This window comes from Centroberyx affinis, unplaced genomic scaffold (assembly GCF_046629955.1).
Source record: "Centroberyx affinis isolate AG114_WGS23_722 - 3 ecotype Tasmania unplaced genomic scaffold, CSIRO-AGI_Caff_v1 ptg003839l_1, whole genome shotgun sequence".
Classification (NCBI taxonomy): Eukaryota; Metazoa; Chordata; class Actinopteri; order Beryciformes; family Berycidae; genus Centroberyx; species Centroberyx affinis.
The window spans coordinates 180,353-206,681 of record NW_027281689.1 but is presented as its reverse complement, the minus strand read 5'-3'; the positions used below and the strand labels follow the sequence as shown (position 1 = coordinate 206,681).

Genomic DNA, 26,329 nt, shown 5'->3' with positions numbered 1-26,329 from the left:
TTTCCTAACGGACAAATACATATTCATTCATTCATTCATCTTTGCAATATCAGATCAAAAACATGTTACATTGCCACTGCAATTCCAAAATCTGACCCTAGATCTGAGTCCTCTGCACAATGACAAAAGACCTGACCCAGATTATGACAGTCCCCCCTTTTGTATATTCATCATCTTTGAAGAATCTGTCTTATTAGGATGGAGTGACCACAGTGGGAAAGGCACCAAATGATAAGTTACTGATCTCCCACAAGGGTCCAAACACTGGACTCAAACACACCTGCGCTCAAGAGACTAAATGGAAGGCATGCTGACCTCAGACCTCACGCTCAACTACTCCATTTGTTTGATCTATCTGTTACCAGATAAGCACAGCTTCAACCAGAGAGGAAGAACTAATCAGTGGAATCAGCTGCTGTAGTGTTTGGTTAGTATGAAAACCTACTTTCTCTGTTCATGGTTGAGAACTACTGCTGTAGGTCATGTACGGGTCAGTACTAGAGGTTGGCAGCGCTTTGACCGTCTACTCCAAATTTTGTTTGCAGTAGCGACACCTGGTGGACAAATGACAAACTGGTGGGACTGGAATGTCTCTCAGGGTTTCGCCGTCTTTCCTCTGGTTGGCTGGTCGCTGCTGCATACGTAACAGGGAACCTCCTACGTTTTGTAACGCACAACGTGGAGGTTATCAAACAAAATTCTCCAGTAAACACAACATCTTGAAACTCGAGGGGAATTTGGTTAACAAACTCGAAGGTAAGCTCTAAACTGAAATGTTACAATCGTGCATCGTCCTCATGTAACTGCAGGATGTGACTCCTCGTCGCTGCACTGCATGTATCTGGTAGAAAGTAACGTTATGTCGCTATCTAGTTGGTTAATTGTATGAAGGTCCAACTTCACAATTCACATTGTCTCCAAAAATGTTCCATCTTGTATGTCTAAGAAATATGACAGGAATTCGAGTCAATGCCATTGCTCATATCGTGCACACATGTCCATTTCAAGCAGTTTTATGAATGGACCTAACCAAACAACATGAACACCAGGAGGACGTATTAGCTTTGCAACAAAGGTACCGACAGATGTGACAACCATCTTATCAAGAGTTAAAGGAAATTGTTCACTGGAAAATAAGTATTTTTCTAAGTGACTTCAAACAGTTTGAATTGTTTAAGGTCCGAGAATGGCCTATTCATCATTTTGAATTTGTGGTTTAGCCAGCCTATTGTATATGCACAGTTCGATATGTTGTAAAAGAAAGACCATATCATCACCTTTGCCGCTGTCTTTGAACATGCAGATGATGTACTTTGTGTTTTACAGTGGGACGCACTGGCATTGGGCTATAGGACCTCACTGAAAGTGCACCTTCTTCCACTATGTCTATTAAATTTATAATGTTTGTGTTTGATGTGTTCCCACCACACAGGCATGGCCCATACATGTATCCACTGGTTCCGCAAGGGACTCAGGCTGCATGACAACCCAGCACTGATGGCTGCTCTAAGGGAGTGTAAGGAGATCTACCCTGTGTTCATCCTGGACCCTTACATCCATAACACCCATGTTGGTGTCAACCGCTGGAGGTTCCTCATCGGAGCCCTCAAAGACCTGGACTGCAGCCTCAGGGAGCTCAACTCCAGGTACAACAGGAAAGACTACCCTCAGAAATATTGAGTACTAAGGACCAAAGGCTCATAGATTATCAACAAAACATTATAACATGTGCCATTGCTTCTAGTGATTTCAGTAAGGCTAAGTCTCAATTTCATTATAATGTTTCTGTAACAGAACATATAGCCTGTTGCATCATGAACAGATGAAGCAATAGGCCCTTTGTGTTTGCCTCCTTCAGGCTGTTTGTGGTGAGAGGGAAACCGGAGGATGTGTTCCCCAAGCTGTTCACTAAGTGGAAAGTAACAAAGTTGACCTATGAGTACGACACGGAGCCCTACAGCCTGAGCAGGGATAAGAGGGTCACCCTGTTGGCCAAAGAACATGGAGTTGAAGTCATCTATAAAATCTCCCACACTCTCTATGACATTGACAGGTACGCAGCACTCATGCTAAACTTGTATACACAGTGGGGGATTCACAAAGTGGGACCCCCCGTACTCAAGTTGGGCTGAATGTAACGTTGTTCACGCCCTAAGCTTGAACTCTGAGCCTTGTTTTTTTTGTTCTCATTAACCTCAACCATTTACTCAACTGTTACTGGAGAAGTATTTGGTCAAGTTTATGTACCAGTGCTGCATCATACGATTTGAGAAGACTGATTATCAGTCTTGTCTTCACAGGATAATTGAAGAAAACAATGGGAAGGCTCCCCTGACTTACAACCGTCTGCAGGCGATAGTGAAGAGCCTTGGTCCCCCTAAAAGACCAATTCCTGCTCCAACCATAGAAGACATGCAAGGTAATAACAACAAAACAGGATAATGACAATAATTTCACTGGATAATGACTGTGAATTATCATATTGTCTTTATAATAATGGTATACTATTTGCGTTTCAAAACATAGCCATAATGTGCTTTACAAAAAAGTAAAGTAAAAAATGAAGTACACTAAAACCAATCAGTTCAAAGTAAGTTTATCAAATCAGACTTTTTTAAGCAGCGACTACCGGTCTCTGCATACTCTTTCAAGGTTTTTAGTCTAAATTGGTTTAAATGTATCTCTTGTACCACAGGTGTAAAGACGCCTTATTCAGAGAAGCATGAGAACAAATATGGGATCCCCACACTGGAGGAGCTGGGACAGGACACTGCATCTGTGGGAGAGGAGCTGTTCCCAGGCGGAGAACAGGAGGCACTGAGGAGACTGGATGAACATATGAAAAGAACGGTACTTTGGTTTCATGCACATATTTTTTCACGGCATGGTGGAAGGGTTTGTAACACCACCAAGGCCTTGTGACACTGAAACTCTCCATTGAGACCAGTACAAATGAAGTGAGTTCAGGTCAGGTGGCGGCTCCTCTTCACACAGTGCCTGTTCAGTTACAGGGGAGATACGGTTATACAATACAGTTTACTAAAAAATGAGACATGCAAAAACATTGAAATGGCATGGACCAGCTGTATAGACATTGATGTCTATTCAAGGGAGAATCTACTTTGAAGAAACCAAAATCCAGGAGTAGCACTGAAGCATGTTAGATTGAACCCTGTTGTTGTTAGAACAAAGGTAATATTTACGTTCTTTCTGATTTACTTGTTGTTGATGCTGTCCCACTATGTTGTATCTGTTTCCATCATCCAGGGATGGGTGTGCAATTTTGAGAAGCCCCAGACATCCCCAAACTCTTTGAGCCCCAGCACCACCGTCCTCAGTCCGTATGTCCGCTTTGGCTGCCTGTCTGCACGCACCTTCTGGTGGAGACTGACAGACGTCTACCATGGGGTGAGGGTTAAAGTTCGCCATTACAGTCCAACTGTTCCCATCTGCGAGTAGTATGCTATACTGTGAAAAGGGCTACACATGTAATGGTGTACAAATGTATATCACAGTTTTAATTTCCACAATTAATAATTGTTGAATATTGGCATATCAACAATATTGAAACATTTAATTTAATTTAGAAAGCAGTTTAAAATAGTCAATATGTCAATTTAAATGGCAGAAAGGAACAGCAAAATTACATCATCAAGCCTAATGGTGATTTAATAATTGTGATTGCAATATCTAGGACAATAATGAGTGTTATCATTGTAGCCATAATCATGCAGCCCTAACTGTGAAATCTGTGTTATTTGCAGAAGAAGCACTCGGATCCCCCAGTTTCCCTGCACGGCCAGTTACTGTGGAGAGAGTTCTTCTACACGGCTGGTGTGGGCATCCCCAACTTTAACAAGATGGAGGGCAATCCTGTGTGTACACAGGTGGACTGGGACACGAACCCAGACTATCTGGCTGCATGGAGAGAGGTACTGAGATTGAGACCAAGAAGGAGAAATTTTAATGGGAAAGGTGAAAGGAATCTCATTAAGAGAAACCAGTAATGCATATAATTTCGAGTATCATAAATAACTTCTGTCATCATATATTTCCTTCAAGGCTCGGACCGGTTTCCCCTTCATTGATGCCATCATGACTCAGTTGCGGCAGGAGGGCTGGATCCACCACCTGGCCAGACATGCTGTCGCCTGTTTCCTCACCAGAGGAGACCTGTGGATCAGCTGGGAAGAGGGGCAGAAGGTGTGTAGATCAGCTCTCTACTGCAATCTTAGTTAAGCATGAGATCCTCCTCACAGAGCAAATCATATGGTCTTATTGTCACCAAGGGGTTTGTAATGTCTGTTTCAACATGTTGTTTGCTGCTCCCACAGGTGTTTGAGGAGCTTTTATTGGATGGTGACTGGTCTCTGAATGCTGGGAACTGGCAGTGGCTCTCAGCCAGTGCCTTTTTCCACCAGTACTTTAGGGTCTACTCTCCTATCGCCTTCGGGAAGAAGACAGACAAAAATGGAGACTATATCAAGTAAGATCGTAATTCTCATAAGCTCAATTTATCATGAATGATACATGTATTACATGTTTTGCCTCTTTTTAAAGAGCTATAATGAAACAAAAAATGAAAGAAACTAAAAATTCACAACTTGTGACTCACAACCAAACTCTAAACTTTTGTTGTAGGAAGTACCTTCCTCTCCTGAAGAAGTTCCCAGCCCAGTATATCTATGAGCCTTGGAAGGCTCCCCACAGCATCCAGCAGGCAGCAGGATGTATTGTGGGTAAAGACTACCCGCATCCCATTGTACAGCATGAGGTGATCAGCAAAAAGAACATCCAGAGGATGAAGATAGCGTATGCCAAGAGATCGTCAGACGCCACTGAATCACCCAGCAAAAAGAAAGGTACTGCAAAAGGTGTTGAAAGAAATTGTTGTACCGATATCAAAAATGTATCTTCTTTGATGTTTGTGTTCTCTTTTGTTGTAAAATTTATGTTGAAAAACCATCCTTATTCTTAGCCTTTTTTTTTCTTTCTTCAAGGTGAAAAGCGCAAGGCTCCGTCTGTTGTGGACATGCTGAAGAAGAAAAAGTAATGTGATTTGAATGAGTAATATAGCAGTTATTTAAGGCATAACTTACTACAAATTTAGATGGGTGTTGGTATCCATCTAATAGTGTAGCTCTGTCTGGACTGGAGCCTAAAGTGGACGGCCAGAGACTTACTGTATGGGTGGGCAGGCGATCCACTATATCTACCTCTATACTGGTTACTGTAGGGACTATGGTAACTTTGAAATTGCTTTTATAATTCCATTTACATCTTATATTGTATTACTATTTCAGTGTTTACTAGTACTGTTTAGTGTTTAGTTTGTACTAAACATGTACAATGATTAGTAATGTATATTGCATGGGGATTAAAAATAGCCTACTGGAGAGGCTATTTGCCTCAGTGGGCCTCAGTGGGTTGTTTGCTGTGACTAAAATGGTAAATTGCATTATTGTAACACTCTGGATACAGTCATTGGTTGACTGTTACTTTTTATATTGTATGAGTACTTCAGTGTTAAGTTGCCAATTTAAATAAAATGTATCCAAAATATGTACCAAATATTTACATGTAGCATACACACAGAAATGGGATGATCCTTGTCATTTCTGCTAATTTTAGCAACAGAAATGACTGGACATGACTAGGCACCATGATCTTAAAATAATGACTAGTTTACAATGGTTGAGCAGTTCATTCTGCTACATAGCAAAAGGTCAGAAAATAATTGCATCAGTCAGTCTGCAAGTCAATCTTAAAAGCATTTAAAGGCTGTGGGCTACACACTCAAAGTGAGTGCTGTGAGATTTCCAAATTTCTCATCAGTACCACTAGAGGGCGATCTAGTTCTACTTGCAGAATGAGTTTTTCTGGATATTGTTTTAGTATTTAATTATACATGATTTAGTTATTTATTTAGTGAATTAATCAAATTAATAAACAAAGGATACACCTCACTGGAATAACCTTTAGGGGCTTTCACTTAATCAACTTAGCCTTTTTTTTTTGTCTTGGAAGAGTTATTTAAACGTATTGGTACTGTTGTCAGCAGAAGGCGGCCAGTAAATCATGTTGGGTCCTGCGAGGCTATAGCGAGGCTATACAAATTAGACCATAGGACTGGAGAGTTGAGTTGAAAGATTTAGCATTGCACACTTAGCAGTTGTGGTCGATGTTGAGAGCAGCAGACATTTTACAGACTGTTAACTCATGTACAACAAGGGAGTGCCAAATGGACATTGCCAGCCTGTAGAATTCAATGAAACCAGTCTTTAGCAATATTGTTAAATTACATATTCAATATTTTTATTCCAATATCCTATCATTAAAATTACAGTTTCATATTCCACCTCCAGTGAGTAGGAATCTCAACCAGTGTGCCATTACTCTACCTGCTCTTTGTTTAGAAATTAATTTAGTTATTGCAATTGTTCTATGTCTTTTAAATTTGTGAAAAATTAAGTTTTGAGGATTTCAGGACACTGGCAGAATAAAAGGCTAAATTTATCTAGTGACTGCCATCAAGTTCTGTCTAATTAGGATATTGATGCTTCTCATGCAATGCTTCTCTGGCCCATTAGTCATTACAGAACAACACATTTATGTTTACTACGCATGTGACTGGCTTAGGGCAGCATGGGTATGTAGTGCTGTGCGTGAGCAAGATGTGTGTGCGTGTGTGTGTGATGGGGGTGGCATACAGCTGTCCTTGGAGGTCAAGTCTTCTCCTGTTTCTGCTTCCTTGGAGCCGACACTGGTGTGAATATCCAGAAGATGATGTCACAGCCTCAACAGCGGGCCAGACGGACTTACAAAGCCAAGTTCAGTTTCCACAGAGACCTGTCAAACATCAAAACAACCTGCTGTCCGACTCTGCATGACAGTGTGTGTGTGTGGGGGTACACTTGGCATCAGGCTACCCCAGCCATAAATCCTCACAGCACATCTACGGCACTGACGGCTTGATTTCCACAACAGAGCCAAACAGGTCTAGCTAGAGCTCCCTCAGTGTTCATATCACTCAATTTCTCCCACAAATCCGATTCATTTGATTATTTTTTTCTATTTTGTGAGCAGAGAAGATGATCTGTCAGGTGGTATATATTTTATGTGCTTTTGATCTTGTCTTGTAAACACGTTGAGTTGGCCCTGGCCCTGGAAAGACCCACTATAGTCTGTGGTCGGAACCAGGATTATAACTGCCTGCTCCCCTGTCTGCTGCTGTGCCCCTTTATCTGTCAGTCCATGGCGCACAGGCCATGTCGACACGTCACCACTCAAACCATCTTGGATCTCGAGGCTGTACTATCCCAGCTGGATTAGTACAGCCTGTTCCAGTGCAGCCGGTGTTCCATGCCACTTTAATAGTAGTGATTTATCGCAGGAGTTCATTTGCGGCTCAGGCAGCAATATCAAACGGTTAATTCCCACTCAACATGACAATTTTACCAGTTGGAAAAACAAGAGTAGATCCAGCCAACAAGTTGTTGAGCAATGAGCCTTTAGTTTCTCAAATCTCTAGCCATAATGAAATAAGGGCTAGGCCACTTTGAGTCCATTAGATTAGACCCATTATTTGCAAGACATGTTTTATCGACTGATGTTACAAAATGATACGAACGCACCAGAACATTCTTTCACCCTTCTCATCAGATAAAAGGACTTTACAGTCGGCAGTACACACCCATGTAAGGTGGGAGCTGGTATGTTGGCCCATTTAGATCAACAGGTACAACATTTACTGAAGGAGACCCATGACACACCAGGACGTGTCCATTTTGCCCACTCTAATTCTCTGCCTCAGCCTCAGCAGTGGACAATAGAGCTTTCAGTGACTCTGTCTCATTCAGCACACAAGCACCTGTTGTGTAGTTACAGCGACCACCTGTTCAAAACAAAAATGGTGAAATTGTTTAATTGTACAGAAAAATGAACATTCACTAACATTTAATTTGGCTGACAATGTGCATGTAAATCTGTCTCAGATAAGGGCAACATGGTTTGCTGAAGGCTTTCAACACAGATGGCAAGCTGCTCTGTTGTCCCATGGCCAGTAACACTAAAACTCACAAAAACAGGAAGACTGGGAGGTTGTTTGCTGCAAAAAGCTGCACATCTAGTGTCGGTGCTGTTGACTGAACAGAGTTCTCTCTTCTGTACAAACAACCTTAGAAAAGAGAAGCTGAGAGCGAAACGCTCATGGCCTCGTGCTGAAAGGTCACGACTTCTTGGATGTCCATGGAGATGGTGAATATTTTCCACAGTGGAAGTGGAGATTACAGTTGTCCAACCTGTGTCATGCCCTGTGGCTGATCTCTGTCTCCACACACACACACACCTGGTGATGCATGATGGCATGTAAAGCCCTTTGAGACATGCTTGTGATAAAGGGCTATATAAATACACATGACTCGACTAGACTAGAGACTGAACACAGTCCCCTAGACCTGGGCTGGGCCATTACCACCCTGGTTCTAATGACAGGTTATATCAATTTAAATTTAGAAACCTCCTTTTATTTCTGATTGAGAGCGCACAATTATGTTGGTAAAAGTTACATAATTGTAAAATAATAAAATAATAAAAGTTATTATGTTGGTAAACACAAAGCTGGCAATGATGTCAGTGCCCCTCTATCAATCTGCCAGACTAAGCCACAACAGGACTTTGTCAAGTGCTATACATAGCAAAGCATGAGGCAATGGGGATGCAATGTGGGAATCATGTGTATACCCATCTGAACTGAGATTTGAAGTGAGATTGTTATCAGAAAAAGAAACAGCAACAGGACTTTGTTTTATGGAAGGCCGTAATATGATGTGGCGGAAATAGTTGAAAACAAAACCTCATGGAAGAGCTCCATCTAAAGAATCAGCTGTTATGTCCTCATAGGCACACCATTAGGAAATCCCTTTCAAACCATCAACAGTTTAGTCACATGCTGTACGGGAGGCACTGTCCAACAGAGTCACATGACATGTCTGCAGGCCACTGCAGTGTTTTCACACCCTGTTGTGCTTTGATCCCTCGGTACACGCCTACAAGAATATCAGACCGTGCCGAGGCCGCCATGCTTCAGCTGCTTCACACAAGGCTCTCCAGCACGTACATGTCTATCACCACGACCACAATGTGTGTGTGTGTGTGTGTGTGTGTGTGTATGTGTGTGTCCAAAATGGTATATATTATGTGACCATTTTGAAAGAGAAAGTTCCCCCATTGTTGCTACTGATGAATCAGCATTTAAAAAAACCAACTAATTATACCCTTTAAAATGTATTTTGTCATCAAAGGTCTTTAGTCAGTTAATAAGCTACTATATTCTATATAGTACTATATTCTGTAGTAATTTTCCATAGTCAAATTTACCATTATGCCTGCAAACATTTTGTAAGAATCTGTGTCAATTTTTTCTAATAGCGGACATAGTATTTTGAGATGAAACTCTTCAATTAATGTTGATAATAAGTTGAGTCACTGTATGAGTTCTCTGGCAGGAAAAATGGAAAGAGTGGGAGTTACTGAGAAACATGATGGATCGATGGAACTAATAAAAAAAAAACTTAATTTAAAATAGCTGCACAGCAGGCACATAGGCATGTGTAATTTGACGAGTCTATGTAGTAACGAGAGAAAACTCTGATTGACATCTTTGAACTTGATTTACGCAGGACACACTCAGGAGGCTGGAACTCATAGTAGTGTCAGTTACTATCAGTTCACGGAAAAGTTTGTAAGTTTGCAATGTGTTTGGCATGCGAGAGAGATTTAAGTTAAAGGTGATGACATGTCGTTCCCACGGGTTAATTTTTCCCCAAACATGATCTGTTTAAATGATAAGCAATAAAAATGTCAATATGGTGCCCATAGTAAAGTTGAGTCAAATTTATTTGTGAAGCACTTTTAACAAAAACACTTCATCACAAATTACTTTACCGAGCAGCAAATCCAACTGCTGATCATTGGTGTGTGTGTGTGTGTGTGTGTGTGTGTGTGTGTGTGTGTGTGTGTGTGTGTGTGTGTATGTGTGTGTGTGTGTGCATGCTTGTGTAAGGATATGAGAGCCCCTAGCTCTCTAGCAGTCAGTAGGATCAGCCTATATAAGGCTGTTCTATTCCTACCGCTTTTCCTCTGGGGGTCCAATGCAATTGTCAGCAACAGGACAATGCATGCCACAGAGCTTGGTGGGCTTCACCATCTTATGATGCGAACTGTTGACAAAATATGTATTTTTATTTTAACAAACAAAGAGAGAATTCTGGAGGACAACTGTGAAATAAATGTGCCAATTTATACCAATGTTTTTTAAATGTTTTGCATATATTTCGTATAAACAAGTCCCTTGGTAATGGAACGTTAATGTAACTTAACACTTGTTTGGAAAGGAACCGAGTGTGACTGGATGCCTGCATGACTGAATGAATTTACTGCTCATATTGATGTACTTTTAAGGGTGATGTGATCCTTCTGACTGACAGGCTCATGTGATTCTTTACTACAGTTCATATCCACAGCCAAGCGAGCAGTTAGGGGAAAAGAGGAGCCCACTACTGGCCAAACGAAAGATTGCTTTCTTCTCAGAGGGCCTGCAATCCACTGGTAACCAAATCAAAAAAAAAAACCTTCGCCCTGTCTTCTAAATCCTCTCCTCCCATTTGGAGGACTACCAAATGTGGGATGACCTTGTATTTGACATGGAGCTTAGTATGGATTCTTCAGAAGGATTTTGTTTTTGCTTCTGTGCAGACTCTTTACTGACTGGCTTTTCTTTTCTGGTGCTTTTTCTTTTTCTTTTTGATGAAATGGTCCAAAGGCAAGTTTTGGAAAGTGTGATGTGCTCTTGTGCCTATTTGTAGTGTAACTATAAATAGTCCAGCAGCCTACGCATGCTCATGTTTGATTGGAAATTGCAGTGCCTTAAGTCGGTGCTGTGGGATATCTGTCAAAGGAGAAAAAGAAACTTGTGAATGGTGAGTTAACTGCTTGGAAATAGTTTGTTTGCTGAATGTTTTTTGTGGGAATCATAGGTATATCAGCATGTAAAATAAATTATTTTACAGAGCATCTGTTGTGCTGCTATTTAATTCTGTCTTACATAGCATTTTGTTTCAATCTATGGAACGACACAAAGAAAGTTTGACTTCATGAGACACTTTCCTACACTTTCTGCTGTCTTGTGACATTTCTTTTTCAAATATCACAGGACATTAGAGCTCATGTCTTCACTCTCTTCTCTCTTTCAGCTCCTATCGGTCTTTCAGGACAAAAAACAGAAGTGACAAGGGAAACCTTTTTTTCTCCTGGAAAACTTTGATCTGTGCGTAACTTTATCTGGTGGAAAATGAGTTCCAGGAGGATGATGACACGCTCCTATTCTGCCGATGGCAGATCCAGCCAGTACAATGGGGATGATGTCAATGGGAGTAGCCGGGCTGGTGGCCGCAGCTACCTCTCCAACGTGAGGCCAGAGAACAGGTAGAGATTCCTGACAAATGCAAAGTGTCATTGACCGTCCTATACCACTGTAGGACCGTCCTGCCCAACATGCATGTATATGCATTAACATGACAGGATTTCCAAACAGTTCCTCTTGAGAGTGAGGCAAAAGTGCATGAGATGTTTTTTCTTTGTTTGTAGCTACCATGGTAACCCAAGCTTAAGTAAATTGCTGATTGAGAGAACCATCTCAGTTATGCACACCAGGCCTTGGTTCACAATAAGCAAAACACTAACAACAGCATCTGCATGGAAAGCATTTATATTTTGACAGTGAAAAACAAACATAAATATGGCATTCAGGTTTTGTTTTGACCCAATAATTCAGAATCTGTCAGTATTTTACACATGTAGATATTCTGAGGAATGAGGGGTGTTGGCCCCAGTATATATGCAGTCTTTTGAGATAATTAAATCTTATCGGTAGAAATACACAGGGCAACATATGGGGCAACTTTCCCCAAGGAGCTGCCTCAGCATTGTTGCCTTAATCTTATGGGAACATCTTGTTTCTAGGAACCTAGATTTGTTTACCCTGTGTGTGTCTCACTTTGTTGCATTTTCCTGAGAAAATGTTTGGGGGACCTACGTCACCCAAAATTTGTCTAGAGTGTTCCTACTGTAAAATGATACATCAACAACATTTTGAGGCAATGGAGATGGTAACATTGCTTTCAGCGGGATGAGAGCTGGTAAATGGGACAAAAACTATAAGGCTAAAATGATGGACTATAAGAAACAAATATATTATGAGTCATAATTTCCTGCAAAATTCCCTATCTATTTTGCCTCAAAAGTTGCCTTTGTAACATTACCATGGCTTAATTAGTACACTATTTTTTTGTGTTATTCACAAGTGAGCAAAATTGCATTCCAACAAGCTCAAGGAAATGCATGACTGTTTGCATTATTATTACAAGCCATATATCATTATATTGTTTAAAACAGTGACTGTCTTTAGTATTAGTGTCTTCTTTTGTTTGTTTAATCATGGGTAATATGCAGTGAAGTGTAACAGTATCCTTTAAATGTGAACTGACCCAAGACTGAAATGGATGTCCACACCAGACATAGATCAACCGCACGTAATACACAAGCACCCGGATAATGTTTCTGTGCTTATCATATGCATGCAAGCATTAATCAGTTAATATTATTTCATCTCTGCAATGTTTTGGCCGCATTTCCACATGCTACAACGATTCAATACATAGCCTACATTCTGTATTGAATACATTATGTTTATGGCCGTGTGTCTCATTTCTGTAAATGAATTTCATATGGACTAAAGAGGCTTCTATCAGCAAATGTTGGGTTTTATGTGGGTGTAGTATTTGACTCCAGTCATAAAAGTCTTGGTTTTATTTTTCTTTCTGAAACTAATTGTTTTGGTCCTGCTCTTGTCTCTGAGAATTGTGGGTTTCCTAGCCTGGCTTAATACCAATTCATATTGAATTGCAGTATTTAAAAATCACAAGATACACTCTCCTTTGAACCCTCTTTATTGTGTGCTCTGTGAAAAGCATTTATTATTATTTTTAAAACAAATGAAAGGTTTGCTTACTGTTTGGTAGACTCACCTGTCTCTGGTGTTGGTCTTAACTCGATCTCTTGATTATCCTAGTTAATATCATGAATTCAAACCTTAAAGAACAAATCAGTTTAGCTTTGAACGATTACTATGTAAGTAAGCACAATTTCAGAGAGACAAAATTGGACATGGCATGGTGGTAAATGTCCTCACAGTATAATGAGAGCTCATAGTCCATATGAATGTTTTCAGTCATGTTCAAACATGGCCAACATGCATTTTGCCTGATGAGCTGCTTCTATTTGCTTCCTTTCTGCATAGCTGCTCAAGTCACAGGTATTCTCAGTACAGGCCAGCAAGGTACTGTAATGCGTTTGTTGACAAATCCATATCAACTAATACCTTGACTGTAAGTGTGGGTGCAAAGTAAGTAAATGTGTCGCTGATATTTTGCTGAATGTGATCCACTTCAGCTGGTGTACTAATATTGAATAGCCCCTGTATTTACTTTGGAAATCATATTCAGCAAAGTGGTCTGAAATATATCACATAATGCATATTTTAGTGAGGACTATGGTAAGAATGGATATACGTCAGTGGTTGTCAGACTTTTGGTCTGTGGCCCAATTTTTCACAAGATTTTTTTACTTGTGATACAAACTGGATTTGTGTTGTCTAATACAATAGAATTTACTTATTATTTTTTCAGCCTACCTTACATTTAGGGGCATGTGAAGCCTATGGCTATATAGTATACTGGTGGCTAAGGGCTTCATTTAAAATTAGAATTGGCCTTTCACAAACTTAAGCCGCTGAAGGCAACAATTTCTAATTCAGACCCCCATTAAAATCTTTCCAATTGACCCAGACTTTGAAAACTACTGATCTATACTAAAGAATAATCCTATACATATAAAATGACCTAAAAAACTGCAGAGAAACAACTTTATACGCCCCTTTTTTACAGGAGCACACTCTGCAGTGTAATGGCACAATTAACTGAGGAAACACAGCCCTCCTTTGAGACAACGCTGAAGTCAAAAGCTGTGTCCGAGAATTGCAATGTGAAGTTCGCTTGTATGGTTACAGGTAAACTCTGCTCTAAGCATCTGTAGGACACATTTTGTGGTAACACTTGATTTACAGTGGCCTTATTCCAGTGTATTCACCTGTATATTAAGCTATAGAATAGTATTGTAAGGACATAATAATACCCCAGAAGTACTTGATGGGAACCTCTCTAATGCATAATGTGCTTACAAGTACGCAATAACATAATGGAAGTGAAAAATGTACAAACATAATGTACTAAAATAAGTACTTCCAAAACAAGACTTCCAACACCTGACATAAGTACTGGCAAGAAATGTTCCAATCTTTCCTGCTGTCTCCATACTAAAATTATTCAATATTGTGTCTCATTTAGTGCTGAGGTGATAGGTTATAATGTATATTCTGATCTGTTATATTGTCAGCAGAAAATAAATAGGACCAAGTGCTGGCACACCATTTTGTTTTGTTATTCTGATATGTTAAAGTTATGATTAAATTGTGGCCAGTAACCAACTGGTTGACCAAAAGTATTTATTATTCAAGAGTTCTGGAACTGTAAGTACTTATGTTCACTTTGGGCTTTCATTGTTCTGAACAAACTTTCATGTACATTATATTTCAGGTACATTTTCATGAAATACTGGACAAAATATTGTTCTTTATTTACAATTTGCATTTACATTTGCATATAGGAATACACTGCAATGAAGCCATTGTAAAGTAAATGGCTAGCCATTTTGTAGATGATCTACAAATTGTTATATCACTGCTATCACTTCCAGTTTTGTTAGTTTGCTTCTTTGTTTTTTAGGACACCCTACTCCTGAAGTTACTTGGTATAAAGATGACATGCAGTTAGACAGATACTGTGGACTGCCTAAATATGAAATATTCCGTAATGGACAAAACCATTCCCTGCACATTTACAAGTATGTATGCTTCAAAGCATTGATATGCCATTTGATTGTATTCCTAATGTATTTGTTGCTATGGAGAAATATAGATCCAAAGAATTCCACGTCACTCTTCTTCTTTGAAAATTAAAAAGCCTTTATTAGTTTGGCTAATGCATAGCAAAAAGCACTCCCTGATGAATGCAGACAATCCGCAACACATCGGTATGTTATTTTAATTTTTTCGAATTAGCCAAATTAATAGAGGCTTATTAATTTTCGAAAAAGGGTCAGTGCCTTGGAATTCTTTGGATCTACATGCACCTCTTGCTTCTACATAGTGTTCAAGCCAAAGCAGCATTCCTCATTGTCTACCTTTGTTTATGTCAAGATTCAACTGGCCTGAGATAATGTTAACAGTCATTTAAAAGTGTCTTTTCTTCTCAGTTGCACTGTGGAAGATGCAGCTATATACCAGGCATCGGCCAGCAACAACAAAGGCATTGTATCCTGCTCTGGGGTTCTGGAGGTGGGCGACATGAACGAGTTCAAGATCCACCAGCAGTACTTTGCCAAGCTCAAACAAAAGGCTGAGCATAAACGCAGGGAACTGGAGGGTAAGGAAAACCAGGGGCCTGAGCTTCAGGACCAACTAAGACCTATCAGTCCGGACCGCTCACAGAGGAAACGTCGGTCCCCAATGGAAGCCTTTCTCAGCACCCCTAGCTCCATGGAAGACGAGGGGACGGAGGAGAGCCAACAGGCCGCAGCTGCTGAGACTGAGGCCAGGCTACAGGAGACCACTATGGAGGAGGCGGAGGAGAAGCCAGTGCCCATCACTAATGGAGCAGTGTCTCCCATTACCAATGGAAACGGCGTCAATGAAAATGGCTCGACATACATATATGACTCTGCGCAGAAGATTTTCACTGCACACCAACCCAAAACACCCTTTATCAAAAAGAAGATTAAGATCTCCAATGGTGCAAAGGGTGTGAAGGTAGAGGCTCCTGCAGAGAGGGTGTCTGAGGAGAAAAGGGCAAATGAAGAGGCCTCTGTAGCTCTGGCTCCCACACAGCCATTACAGTCTCACAGGACTTTAGAAGAGGTGATGGAAGTAGAGAGCACTGTTACTTCATCAGCTTTGGATTCAGACTCCAGAAAAGTGACAGAACAGCGTCAGAAATCAGCAACAGAGAAAGCATTGCCTGTCAATAGGATGCCTTCAGAGGAGGTAAAGGTATGTCTAGAGGGAAATGTAGGTGTCCCTTTGCAGAAAGAACCGCCCACTGTCCCAATATCCGCTGCTACTCTCCCATCTACAAATCGTACTGTGTCAGGAACTAAAGGTAAACAAGCTGCAGAGCTTGACAAGGAAGTTGGCCCTAAAGATACATTTGGAAATTTGAAAAAGCTGAACCCAAATCCTCCTGTTACCTCAACACAGCTGCATTCAAGTCTTGCAGTAACACCCCAACAACCCTTAAGCACAGTAAAGGAGGACATTACTAAAACACAACAAGAGGATGTTACAGTCATGGAAGTTGACAAGAAGTCTTCCGTAGCAGTAGCAGTTTGTCCACATCCCTCCACTACTTCCACTTTAACACACAGGGACCTCGAGTCAGTGGACATGCTGAGGGAAAGCGAGGATGCTTTGCCTCTGCGTCCATGTGAACAGTCTACAGATCAGCTGTCTGAGAAGGAAACAAGCCCCAGCCTAAAGAATGCGTCTGTGTCTCGGCCGCTGCTGCGGAGTGAGGTGAGTGACCCTGTTCGCATGAGCTCATGAGTGCTTTGCGTTGCCAACACAGGCCCGATCAGTAACACAAGCATCCTGTGGCTATTTATAGCTTTTACAAGTATGCCCCGCTGTGTGACAAGAATTAAATGACGCACACACTGGCAGATGCAACAGGTATGTTCCTGCAGCGAATTTAATATTAAACGTAAGTGCAAAGATCTGAGAGAAGACCAACGCTGCATTTCTTATGATAGCAATTTGGCATTATAAGTCTTATATAAGGTCTTATATGACGTGCTCCCTGTACTGAGAATTTGGCGCTCTGTATTCTTGACAGTGTCAGTACATGGTCTCACAAACAAGCAATTGGCCTCTAAATTAAAAGTGAAATTGAATACATGGTGTTGTGATGAAGACCTAATAGATGGAAAACTCAGAGCGCACTAAATGCGCCTGCTGTATCTTTCCCATAATAACTATGTTTTGAAGGATGACTGTGATAAGCTTTCAGGTACAACACGTAGGCTGCATATAACTAACTTAAAATATATTCTATCCTAATGATGTGAATGTAATGAAAATCAGAGAAAACATCAGAAATTCTCACCCTTGTATGGAAAGAGGAAAAAAAATCTGGGCTCTAAAGTTTGTGACCAGACATCCCAGATTAATACTCAGATATTTAGATGCTTTATAATTAGGAATCTTTGTTGTTCACTGCTTATGCAATCATGACTCCAGCTGTCTGAATATTGCAGGAATCAAGAGCTGAGACAAAACACTGCATGGCTGAAGCACCTCTTAAAATTATTTACATTCCACTCTGGCCACACTATAACTTAAAATAGCCCTCTTCCTTGTGAATAGGCCTGCCCATGTCAGACTTAGCTATAAGCACTGTGATAGACGGAAATTAGCAGTAGAGTTTGTTTCAGTTAGGCTGTCAAACATCATACTCTCTTTCCTGTATTGTCATTGTAGATTGCATGTGATTTTAAAGCCTAAGTAGTATTCCAAACTGAAGCATGCACTTACTTTTTGAGAGAACATTAAGGCGGAATATAGGCAGAGAGAATGACCCTTGAGCTATATTATGGCTTATCTAATCCATCGAGTGACACATGACACAGGGAGTCCATTAGAGCCTCTGGTGCTAATTTAAACAGGGTTCTCAACCATGGCCTTTATGGAGATTTGACACTAAAGGAAAATGTTTGTAGAGCACTGACATATGGTACAGAGTAGTGCACCATGCTAACATTTTACTCTATAGTACACCAGAAGTATTACAATACTGTGTAGTATCTCAGTGCAGTACTACTAGAGTGCTACTTGTCATTTGATGATTGGAGCATAAAACTAGCTAACTAGGAGGGTGAATTGGTTGATGTCTGCCACTTATTTTTTGGCCTTTTTCTTTGCATACTTGCTTATTTAAAGAAAAACTTAATTACAAAAAATAAATCCTATGACTTGACAGCTAAGTCAAGATTTGTTAACCGGTTTCCCACAAAGCTACAAACAAGAATGCAAAAAAAGAATGTGGGAGGTAATCAAGTTACACTTTCTGGACCTGCTCCACTGGAAATAAACAGGAGAGTGACTTTGAAAACACTTGAGTGATGTCCAGGGTAATTTTCCAGGGATCCTACATCAGACATGTTTGCAAAACAATGAAATAGTACTCATTTTAAAGTAAAGTAGGTTCTGAAAGTGCCTCTTGATTCCATCACAGAATATATCTCTTCTCTGGAATCTATCTTGGAAATGAGCTGTTCAAGTCCACAAAAATTAACTGAACCATCCATGTTTGTTAATTAAATAATGCATGGATTTCTGAATGCATCTTCCTTCTAATGTGTTCCCATTCCATTCCTTGTTTGTTGTGCCGGTTACGCTGTTGCTGTTTTTAAAATTACATGTTTATCCGTGTCCAGCATAGCCAGGGATAAGGGAATAAGTATTTACAGCATGGATACCTCTGCTTGTATTGTGCCTCAAGGTTACACAGGCCCATACACAGATGAACAGGAATGATGCACCTGTCAACCTCGAACCACGACCCACCCAATGTAAGATGGATGCACATTCACCACAAAAGAGTCCATCGGGAAGAGAGACCACGACAGATGACAACCAGGCCCCTTCTTTGCACAGTCCTGTCCAAGCAGCCTTTGACAAAATGACGCAGGACACATGGGATCATTCCAGGGGATCAAATGAAAGCCATACAGTCCTTTTTACAGACCTACAAAAGTCACCCCTCGAAAGCCCTGGTGATGGTGAGAACACCCCGGGGTGTAATGTTTCGCCCACCGTCCAGCAAAGCCAAGTTGAGACGGCTATAAAAACTGTTGAGGGGACAGAAATACAAGTTGATGAGAAAGTAAAAGGTAATGAGCTAGGTAAGTTATTAGTACAGGCTGACAATTTGGCCCCAAATGAATGTATAGTTCAGATGGAAACTGAAATTGTTGAACTAAAGACGCTTGAACAAGCTAAAACAGAAGAGACAACTGAGCAAAACAGTGACATTATCATTGTGGACATATCTGATAAAGAAACTGAGAAGAATGAACCTGTGTTAAAAAGGCCAGAGGAGAAACATTCAGAATCACAAAATCTGAAGCCAACTAACCTTGAGACTGTTATTCCACATATAACAAAAACTCCAGAAAATACAAGCGTCCATAAGACAAACTTAACTGAGCAACCAATAAAAGGCTTCAAGGAAATCCCAACACCTGTGCCAAAAGTCATATCTATTGCTGAACTTTTGAGATCACAGATAAAGGCTCTTGAATCCGCAGTAGTAAATTCAGTGACTACCATACCAATCCCTGCTGACCAACGTCCCACTACATCTGCTACAGAGAAATGTCAAGAATTAAGAGTTGACAACACAGAATGTAAACTGGAAGTGAAGAAGTCAAAGCTTGACAGGGAAATGGAGACCAGCACTGATGCTTCTCCTCCTGCAAACATAAAGTCTGCACATTTGGAAGTTTGCCATAGACTAACTAATGATCACAAACAAATACAATCCCTAAATGCAACTTCCCCAACTGTTGTGATCCCTCCTATCTCTGTCATAGACACAGGCAGCGCTTTAGAGACCACAAAACCTAGCAGTACCGAAAAATATAATGACAGTGTCATGGACACTGGCCAGGAATCTGGAGCATCAACTGCTGCTCCTCTGAAACATGATCCTGTTGTTTCCCTCTCTGGGACTGAGAATGTCCAAATAGATTTTTTGCCTATGACTCCAAAACAGGAATTGACTAATATATTTACCCCAAGTTCAAACCCATCAGTGATTACCGCACCAGGACCTGGGAAACCACTGACCGCAGTAATAGAGAAGGATTCTGTGCTCTCGCCGTCTACAAATGCCAACAGTCAAGATTCAATAATGTCAATTTTGGAGCATGACAATGAGGAACATTTTCATGGCAAAGACATAGAATTAATACAAAATACTTTAACCCCAGAAATTCAACTCATCAGTAAAACTAATTTGAGGAGCAGTGAAATAGATCCCGCCACACTTTTAGATCAACATAAAGAGCACAAACCAACCGTGGGTGGTTTACAGAATATACAAACATTTGCAACAAAAAGTGTACTTGGCGCTGAAACACAAGCGATTAATCTTCAACTTCAACATCAGGAGGGCTCTTTATCTATGGTTGAGGAATTTTCAAAAACTGACCCTTTAACCCCTCCAAATCCTGAAGCTAGTCCATTGTTAAGGAAAAGAAATGGTGTTTCCCCCATCCCTTCTGCGACCCCACAAGAACTGGCCTCTGGAGCCCGCCGCAAAATCTTACTACCCAAGGCCCAAACAGAGGACAGCGAGGTCACATCACCGGCTGATAACCAACCTCAGAAAGAGGAAGTGTCTACACAGAGCAGCAAGCTTTCCCCAGGCCCTGCGGCCCTCTCTGTGTCTCCTAGCCTTTCACGACGATCGCCTCTACTTCAGCCCAGTGGTGGGCGAACCTCTCCGGCAGAGAGGAGTTCTCCTCTCTTGAGCAGGAGGAAGACGCTGCTTGAGACTCCAGCACCGAGCCAACAGCCCGCTCAGCAGACCCACACCCCCAAGACTGAGGGAAAACCTGCAGAGAAGGACAAGCATGACCCATTCAAAGGTAAAATACCCATCATGCCTCATTAGTATTTAAAAATGGGGGTTTAATGGGGAGAAAGTATTCATGTGGTGCTACTGTAACTAACTCATACACTGTAGGGTGAAAACTAATCTGTAATTTTAGAGGACTCTTTGCTGTACTCTTTGCTAGTAGTCATTGCTAGCAGTGATTTGCTAGTAGCACCTGTTATATTGCCATGCTTTGAGGAAGTTATCTCATTTCCTCAAAGGAGCCATTAAAGTGTAGTTTTCTTTGGCCTAGCTTCTATGGGAAGTGCCACCCAGACCCTCTATGTGCATGAGCAGTGGTTGTTTCCTTTGGCACTGCCACAAAAGGCACATGCTACTTGCCAGGAAGGATTGGTTTAACTGATGAAGTAGACATATTAAAGAGGCAGGTGTAACATAGGAAAGTGTATATCTTAACCTATTTGTCTCTGTCGGGGTCCGTCTCTCCTTCCAGCTCCTCAGGTTATCCGTAAGATTAGGGGGGAGTCCTTCTCAGATGCTTCGGGACACTTGAAACTGTGGTGCCAGTTCTTCAACGTTCTTAGTGACTCCACTATCAAATGGTACAGAGATGAAGTGGAGATTGCTCAGATTAAAAGAAAGTAAGTCCTCAATTCCTGAAGTAAAAATGTGTTCAGTTTTATAAGAAATTTAATATTTGGGAAAAAAGCTACCATTGCTACCTCCAAATTTTCTTAAAATATAAATGATTGCTTCTTTTAGAATGTTATTGCATTTTTTACAAAGGTCTTAGGAAGACTTAATAACTTTAAAGGTATTCCATGAACATAATAGTGTCTACACATAATAGTGAGTTTTTTGCCAGCAAGGCTTGAAAAGGGTATATGAAAAATTATATTTTGGAATGAAACCCTTTATTGATCAAATACTAAAAATATTTTCTGAGATATTTTATGTTATGCTAATTTTTTGTTTGTTTCTCAGTGCAGGAGATGAGACGCAGATAAATCTAGCCATCGTTCAGGCGTCGAGCGGAGACTGTGGTGTTTATGGATGTACAATCACAAATGAACATGGGACAGACACGACAGACTTCCTACTTAGTGTCAATAGTATGTCCCCAGTTATCTTATATTTGTTGTAAAATAACACATTTTTTGTGGCACTAAATAGCTACAGCATGTCTCATTCTTTATTATCTCTTGTTTTGCAGTCCTGGCTGGAATATCCCTGCGTGAGGATCTTGGTGGTAAGATGAGATTTTATATATTTAGATCACTTTTAGATTTAGAACACAAATTTTCCTGTAAAACCATGAAATGCTTATCTGATTGGCTTGGCACTCTCATCTTGTGTATGCAGTTGGAGAGGAAATCGAAATGACACCCCTAATGTTGAACAAGGGTGTGGCTGATTTTGGTGTTTGGGGCAATAAATTCTTTGGCCGCATAATGATGCAGGAATCTCATATTGGTGATGGCTGTTCTCACAAAGTCTGGAGAGCGAAGGTTATCTACGGCCTGGAGCCTGTGTTCGAGTCTGGGAACACATGTGTCATTAAAGTATGCAACCCTATCACCTATGGGGGCAAGGGGGAAAGTTGCCTCATAGAGAGGAACTTGGACACCGCCAAGAAGGTAAGTAAATACAAAAAAACATAGAGTCGGGGATTCAGGGGAAGAGTGGGAATTTTTCTTTTTCAAATCGGCATGGCAAGAATTAAAAGAATCATATGACAAAATAAAAAAAAATGAAGGCATCTCAAGTAAAGTATCTAAGAAGCAGACAACAGCAGAAAAGCTATCCTTCAGTATGATCGACTAAGGTTATTGCAAAGCATAGTATATCAGCCAAAAAATACACCAATATCACATCAAGACAAGATCTTTCTTCTTCTTGTCTTCCTCTGAAATGAAAGATTTGTTTTTGTAATTTATTCATCCCTTCTTAATTTTGAAATCCTGTATTAAGGTGAATCAGTCAAGTGCCATTGCCTCCACCCCCATAAGATTACTGTGCCACTGATCAAAAGCAAATTTAAAAAATGTACTGGTGTAGGTTGTGTTTATCTAAACTGGCTATTTTCCAATGTTCTGCAAACAGGAATGTAGAATACAGAACTTGGCTCGTGAATACTGCAAAATCTTTTCCGCAGAGGCTAGAGTGATTGAAAACTTCGGCCCATGTCTGGAGTGAGTGGGATCAGTTTACTCTTCATAAGAACGTAAGATCCTCTTGAGTATATGGTCTCCCTAAAAGTCATTCACATCACAACAACCTTTGTTACACAGGGTGATTCCAGTCTACTTGATGTACCGACCGGCAAACACTGTCCCCCATGCCACAGTGGAGGCTGATCTGAAGGGAGTCTACCTGAAATACTCTCTACTGGATCACACAGGCAGACTAGTCATGAGGACTGGGTCTGAGGTGGAGCAGAAGTGCTGTGCCCTGCAGCACTGGATCCATCAGTGGACCAATGGCAATCTGCTACTCACTCAGCTGGAAGGTAGGAAGAAACCTTAACTCTGCACAAGAAATGAGGCTGGATGCACACCACAGGATTTCTTACACTGTTGGAATACTTTGTGTTTTTACACTACTGAGATCTCCTGGCCCATCAGATTTACCTTAAAATCATGTTGGAGCATGTATCGGAGAGGCAGTGAGGCCGTAAAAAGGAGTTTGTCTGGTCACACACCTTACAAAGGCCAACTGGGTTGAAATGTTGTTTGTAATAAAAAAATTGCCATACTCATCCAGCACCAGTGAAACAGGGAGATGTGCGTATCACTTTAATTTACAAAGGCAATAAGGCCATCATCTTTATGTACCTTCTGGTCCATTAGGCACTGAGTTTGTTATCCTAGATAAATTTTAAGACTGATGTGTTCAGGAAAATAAGATGTATTATTTTTCTTTTTTTCTGCCTCCTATATTTGTGATGCATGTCCATGACATCTGTATATTTTGCCTGAACAACAGAAAATGAACATTGTTGTATGTGATTATTTTGCAGGTGTTGACACTAAGATCACCAATGTTGGAATTTCAGTCAAATCAACAGGGTTAGTATATTTGTATTTAGTTGTTGTTATAATTGATACTGTGAAAATAGCACCTCAATTTACAGGCAATTTACATTTTTAGTGAAACAACTGTATCATTTTGGGTCTTGTTGTGTATTGCTGCAGGTATCAGGGTCTGTCTGCCACAGGGAATCCCAAGGTCTTTGAGCAGTTTGTCTCCCAGCACCAGTGTAATTACTACTGTGGTCTACTGGGCCTGAGGTCTCTGAAGGCCATGGACTCTCTAATGACGCCATCCAAGCCCAAGGGCTCCAGGAGTCCCTTACTTCAACGCAAGATGGCCGCTGGCTCCTCCAGCCCTCAGACCGGCAGGAAATCTGCTGGCAGTCCCAGACTGCCCAGGAAGGCTGAATCGGAGCAGGATAGCAGCAAGACACCCACTAAACAAAAAGCTGCTGATGCTCCCAAAGATGTTAAGATGACATAGAATAGCTATATGTCAACGTCAAATGTCACTGATTTTCGCAATCGAACAGTATCCTGATCAAATGTCATTGATTTTCTCATTGATGAAATCCTGAACCAGAATCACTGTTGGTTATGTGTCAGTGACCCCAAAACAGCCCAGGAGGAGCAGGAAGCAAGTCTAAGACACAAGGCTGCTGGGAGTTCCGCTGAGCTACGAAAAACACAGAGCTATGAAACCATCAGAGACCAGGAGACAGAAAAATTAAAGAAAATATGGAAGCTGATTTAAGGCTGATTCTAAACCCGATTCTAACCCGATAAATCTGGGCTAGTCTGGGTTGGGAGGGCCTGACAGTCAGCGTAGATTATCCTGTAGTGTGGATGGGCTCAACACTGCCAACTTTGTCAATGTCTGGCAGCGTCGAGTCCTGGCACTGTTTGGCCGGATGCAATTTTTTCAAATATGTTTGATCTTATCGGGCCGAGTCTGGTTAGGCCCCTGTAGAGTGAAGCAGCACAAGACTCATATAAGACTGAAAATTAACTGCAAGAGAACATCAAGAACTCCCACTTATAGGTAGTTTATATATATCAGGAAGATTCCCAACTCCACTTGCTCAACTATTGATAAGTTGCTATACAATTTTTGTATGAAGAATAAATCTCATATAACATTATATAAAATAGCAATGTGCCAGAATCAATCCACATAATGCAATCACAAATTAAGTCAAAGCAATTCTTCAGCAATATTATCCCTGTAATAATGTCAACTGTAGCTTCTATACCAAGAAATGACAGAATACCTATTTTGTAGTTGTATTTGCAGTTCTGGACGATTGGGTAAACATTTTTGAATGACAGAATCAGGTAGATTGTGTGATGCCCACTTTTGTCCCGTCACATAGTGTGAACAGCTTCCCGACCGGATGGCAAACGTTTAGCCTGAACTGCCCTAGTTGGGCAAGACTTGCACTTTGTAGAACTTGAAGACTTGAGTCTTGTAGTCCGATCTAGGCTTTAACTATTTAGCCATTAACAGCCACCATTCCTTGGCATTATCACTTATTGTGGATTGACTCCCTTATATGTTGTGGTAACCATTGTAGAAATCTCCGCACCCTGCATCTACTGTATCCTGCATTCAACGAATCTTAGGGTTAAAATAACAGTGTAGTAGTGGAAGTGAGATTTCTACAACGGCTACATGTATATTAAGCATTGTTGTAGCTTGCCTGGGTTTGTAATCTATCACTTCACATATTGTAGATCACAGATTGTTAATCCCAATGTCATCTCAGGTCAGTGTAATTGTCTGTACTAGATGAATGTCTAGGATAAACGAATGTTGGACCGGAGTAGAAATATATTCAGTATGTCTAAGTGTACAACAATAAATATATCTTGTCTTTTTTAGTCACCCTTGTAAGTATACAGGTGAATGATTATGTCAATTCCAGTCAAACCATAACATGGATACACAACAAGCCTAATGTAGGTTGCAGATTTTACAGATGGGTACATTGATACATGAGTCTGTTGAATGTATCAAGCCAAATGTAGCTCATTCATATGGCACTGTTGTACAGTGGCTAACGGTGCTGTGCTTTTATAGTGTAACAGTGTTTACCTGTCATGTTACAGTGTTCTGCATTTTTAGAAACTGCACCTTTGAATGCAAATGACTGTAAAATAAAACATATTATTGCGCATTGTTCATTTGGAGAAGCTGTTAAAGTAGGTGGAATGTTAAACGAATTTTTAATGCCATTCTTAATAGAAGCTATCATGCAAGATGGCAGCCACAAATAATAGGGAGTGGGCTGAATCATTGTAGTGAAAGACACCCCACCTCGTCTATCTGTCATGTACATTCACTCACTGTGATATACATTGTGTTGGAAGAAAAATGACCCAGTGTTATCTCAGTCACTCCTGTTATCTGAGAGGGTTCAGCCACATTGCAGTCTATCATCATGCTGA

At 40.7% G+C, this 26,329-nt stretch overlaps 2 protein-coding genes across 2 annotated transcripts; both read left to right on the top strand.

The window, feature by feature from the left end:
* Positions 1-1,434: 1,434 nt before the first annotated feature.
* On the top strand, positions 1,435-5,454 carry cry5 (cryptochrome circadian regulator 5). The gene is made up of 10 exons (XM_071541240.1): positions 1,435-1,646; positions 1,859-2,053; positions 2,301-2,419; positions 2,696-2,850; positions 3,268-3,414; positions 3,768-3,932; positions 4,063-4,203; positions 4,335-4,486; positions 4,642-4,862; positions 5,001-5,454. The coding sequence occupies exons 1-10, from the start codon at positions 1,435-1,437 to the stop codon at positions 5,051-5,053; spliced, it is 1,560 nt and encodes a 519-aa protein (XP_071397341.1). The 3' UTR covers positions 5,054-5,454.
* A 5,896-nt stretch (positions 5,455-11,350) lies between these two features.
* Positions 11,351-24,365, top strand: LOC139662551 (alpha-protein kinase 3-like). The gene is made up of 14 exons (XM_071541232.1): positions 11,351-11,484; positions 14,004-14,125; positions 14,901-15,018; positions 15,430-16,744; positions 18,729-19,703; positions 20,400-20,880; positions 21,343-21,490; positions 21,834-21,961; positions 22,063-22,098; positions 22,212-22,486; positions 22,953-23,041; positions 23,141-23,358; positions 23,869-23,917; positions 24,044-24,365. Exons 1-14 carry the CDS (start codon positions 11,351-11,353, stop codon positions 24,363-24,365), a joined length of 4,410 nt encoding a protein of 1,469 aa, XP_071397333.1.
* Positions 24,366-26,329: the final 1,964 nt, after the last annotated feature.

Bases quoted from the DNA above. Each gene is read 5' to 3' on its own strand.
- cry5 (XM_071541240.1), top strand. From the start codon at position 1,435: ATGGCCCATACATGTATCCACTGGTTCCGCAAGGGACTCAGGCTGCAT. The intron at 1,647-1,858 runs GTACAACAGGAA...TGCCTCCTTCAG, and splicing joins CTCAGGGAGCTCAACTCCAG to GCTGTTTGTGGTGAGAGGGA. The intron at 2,851-3,267 runs GTACTTTGGTTT...TCCATCATCCAG, and splicing joins ATGAACATATGAAAAGAACG to GGATGGGTGTGCAATTTTGA.
- LOC139662551 (XM_071541232.1), top strand. From the start codon at position 11,351: ATGAGTTCCAGGAGGATGATGACACGCTCCTATTCTGCCGATGGCAGA. The intron at 22,099-22,211 runs GTAAGATGAGAT...TTGTGTATGCAG, and splicing joins CCTGCGTGAGGATCTTGGTG to TTGGAGAGGAAATCGAAATG. The intron at 23,918-24,043 runs GTTAGTATATTT...GTATTGCTGCAG, and splicing joins ATTTCAGTCAAATCAACAGG to GTATCAGGGTCTGTCTGCCA.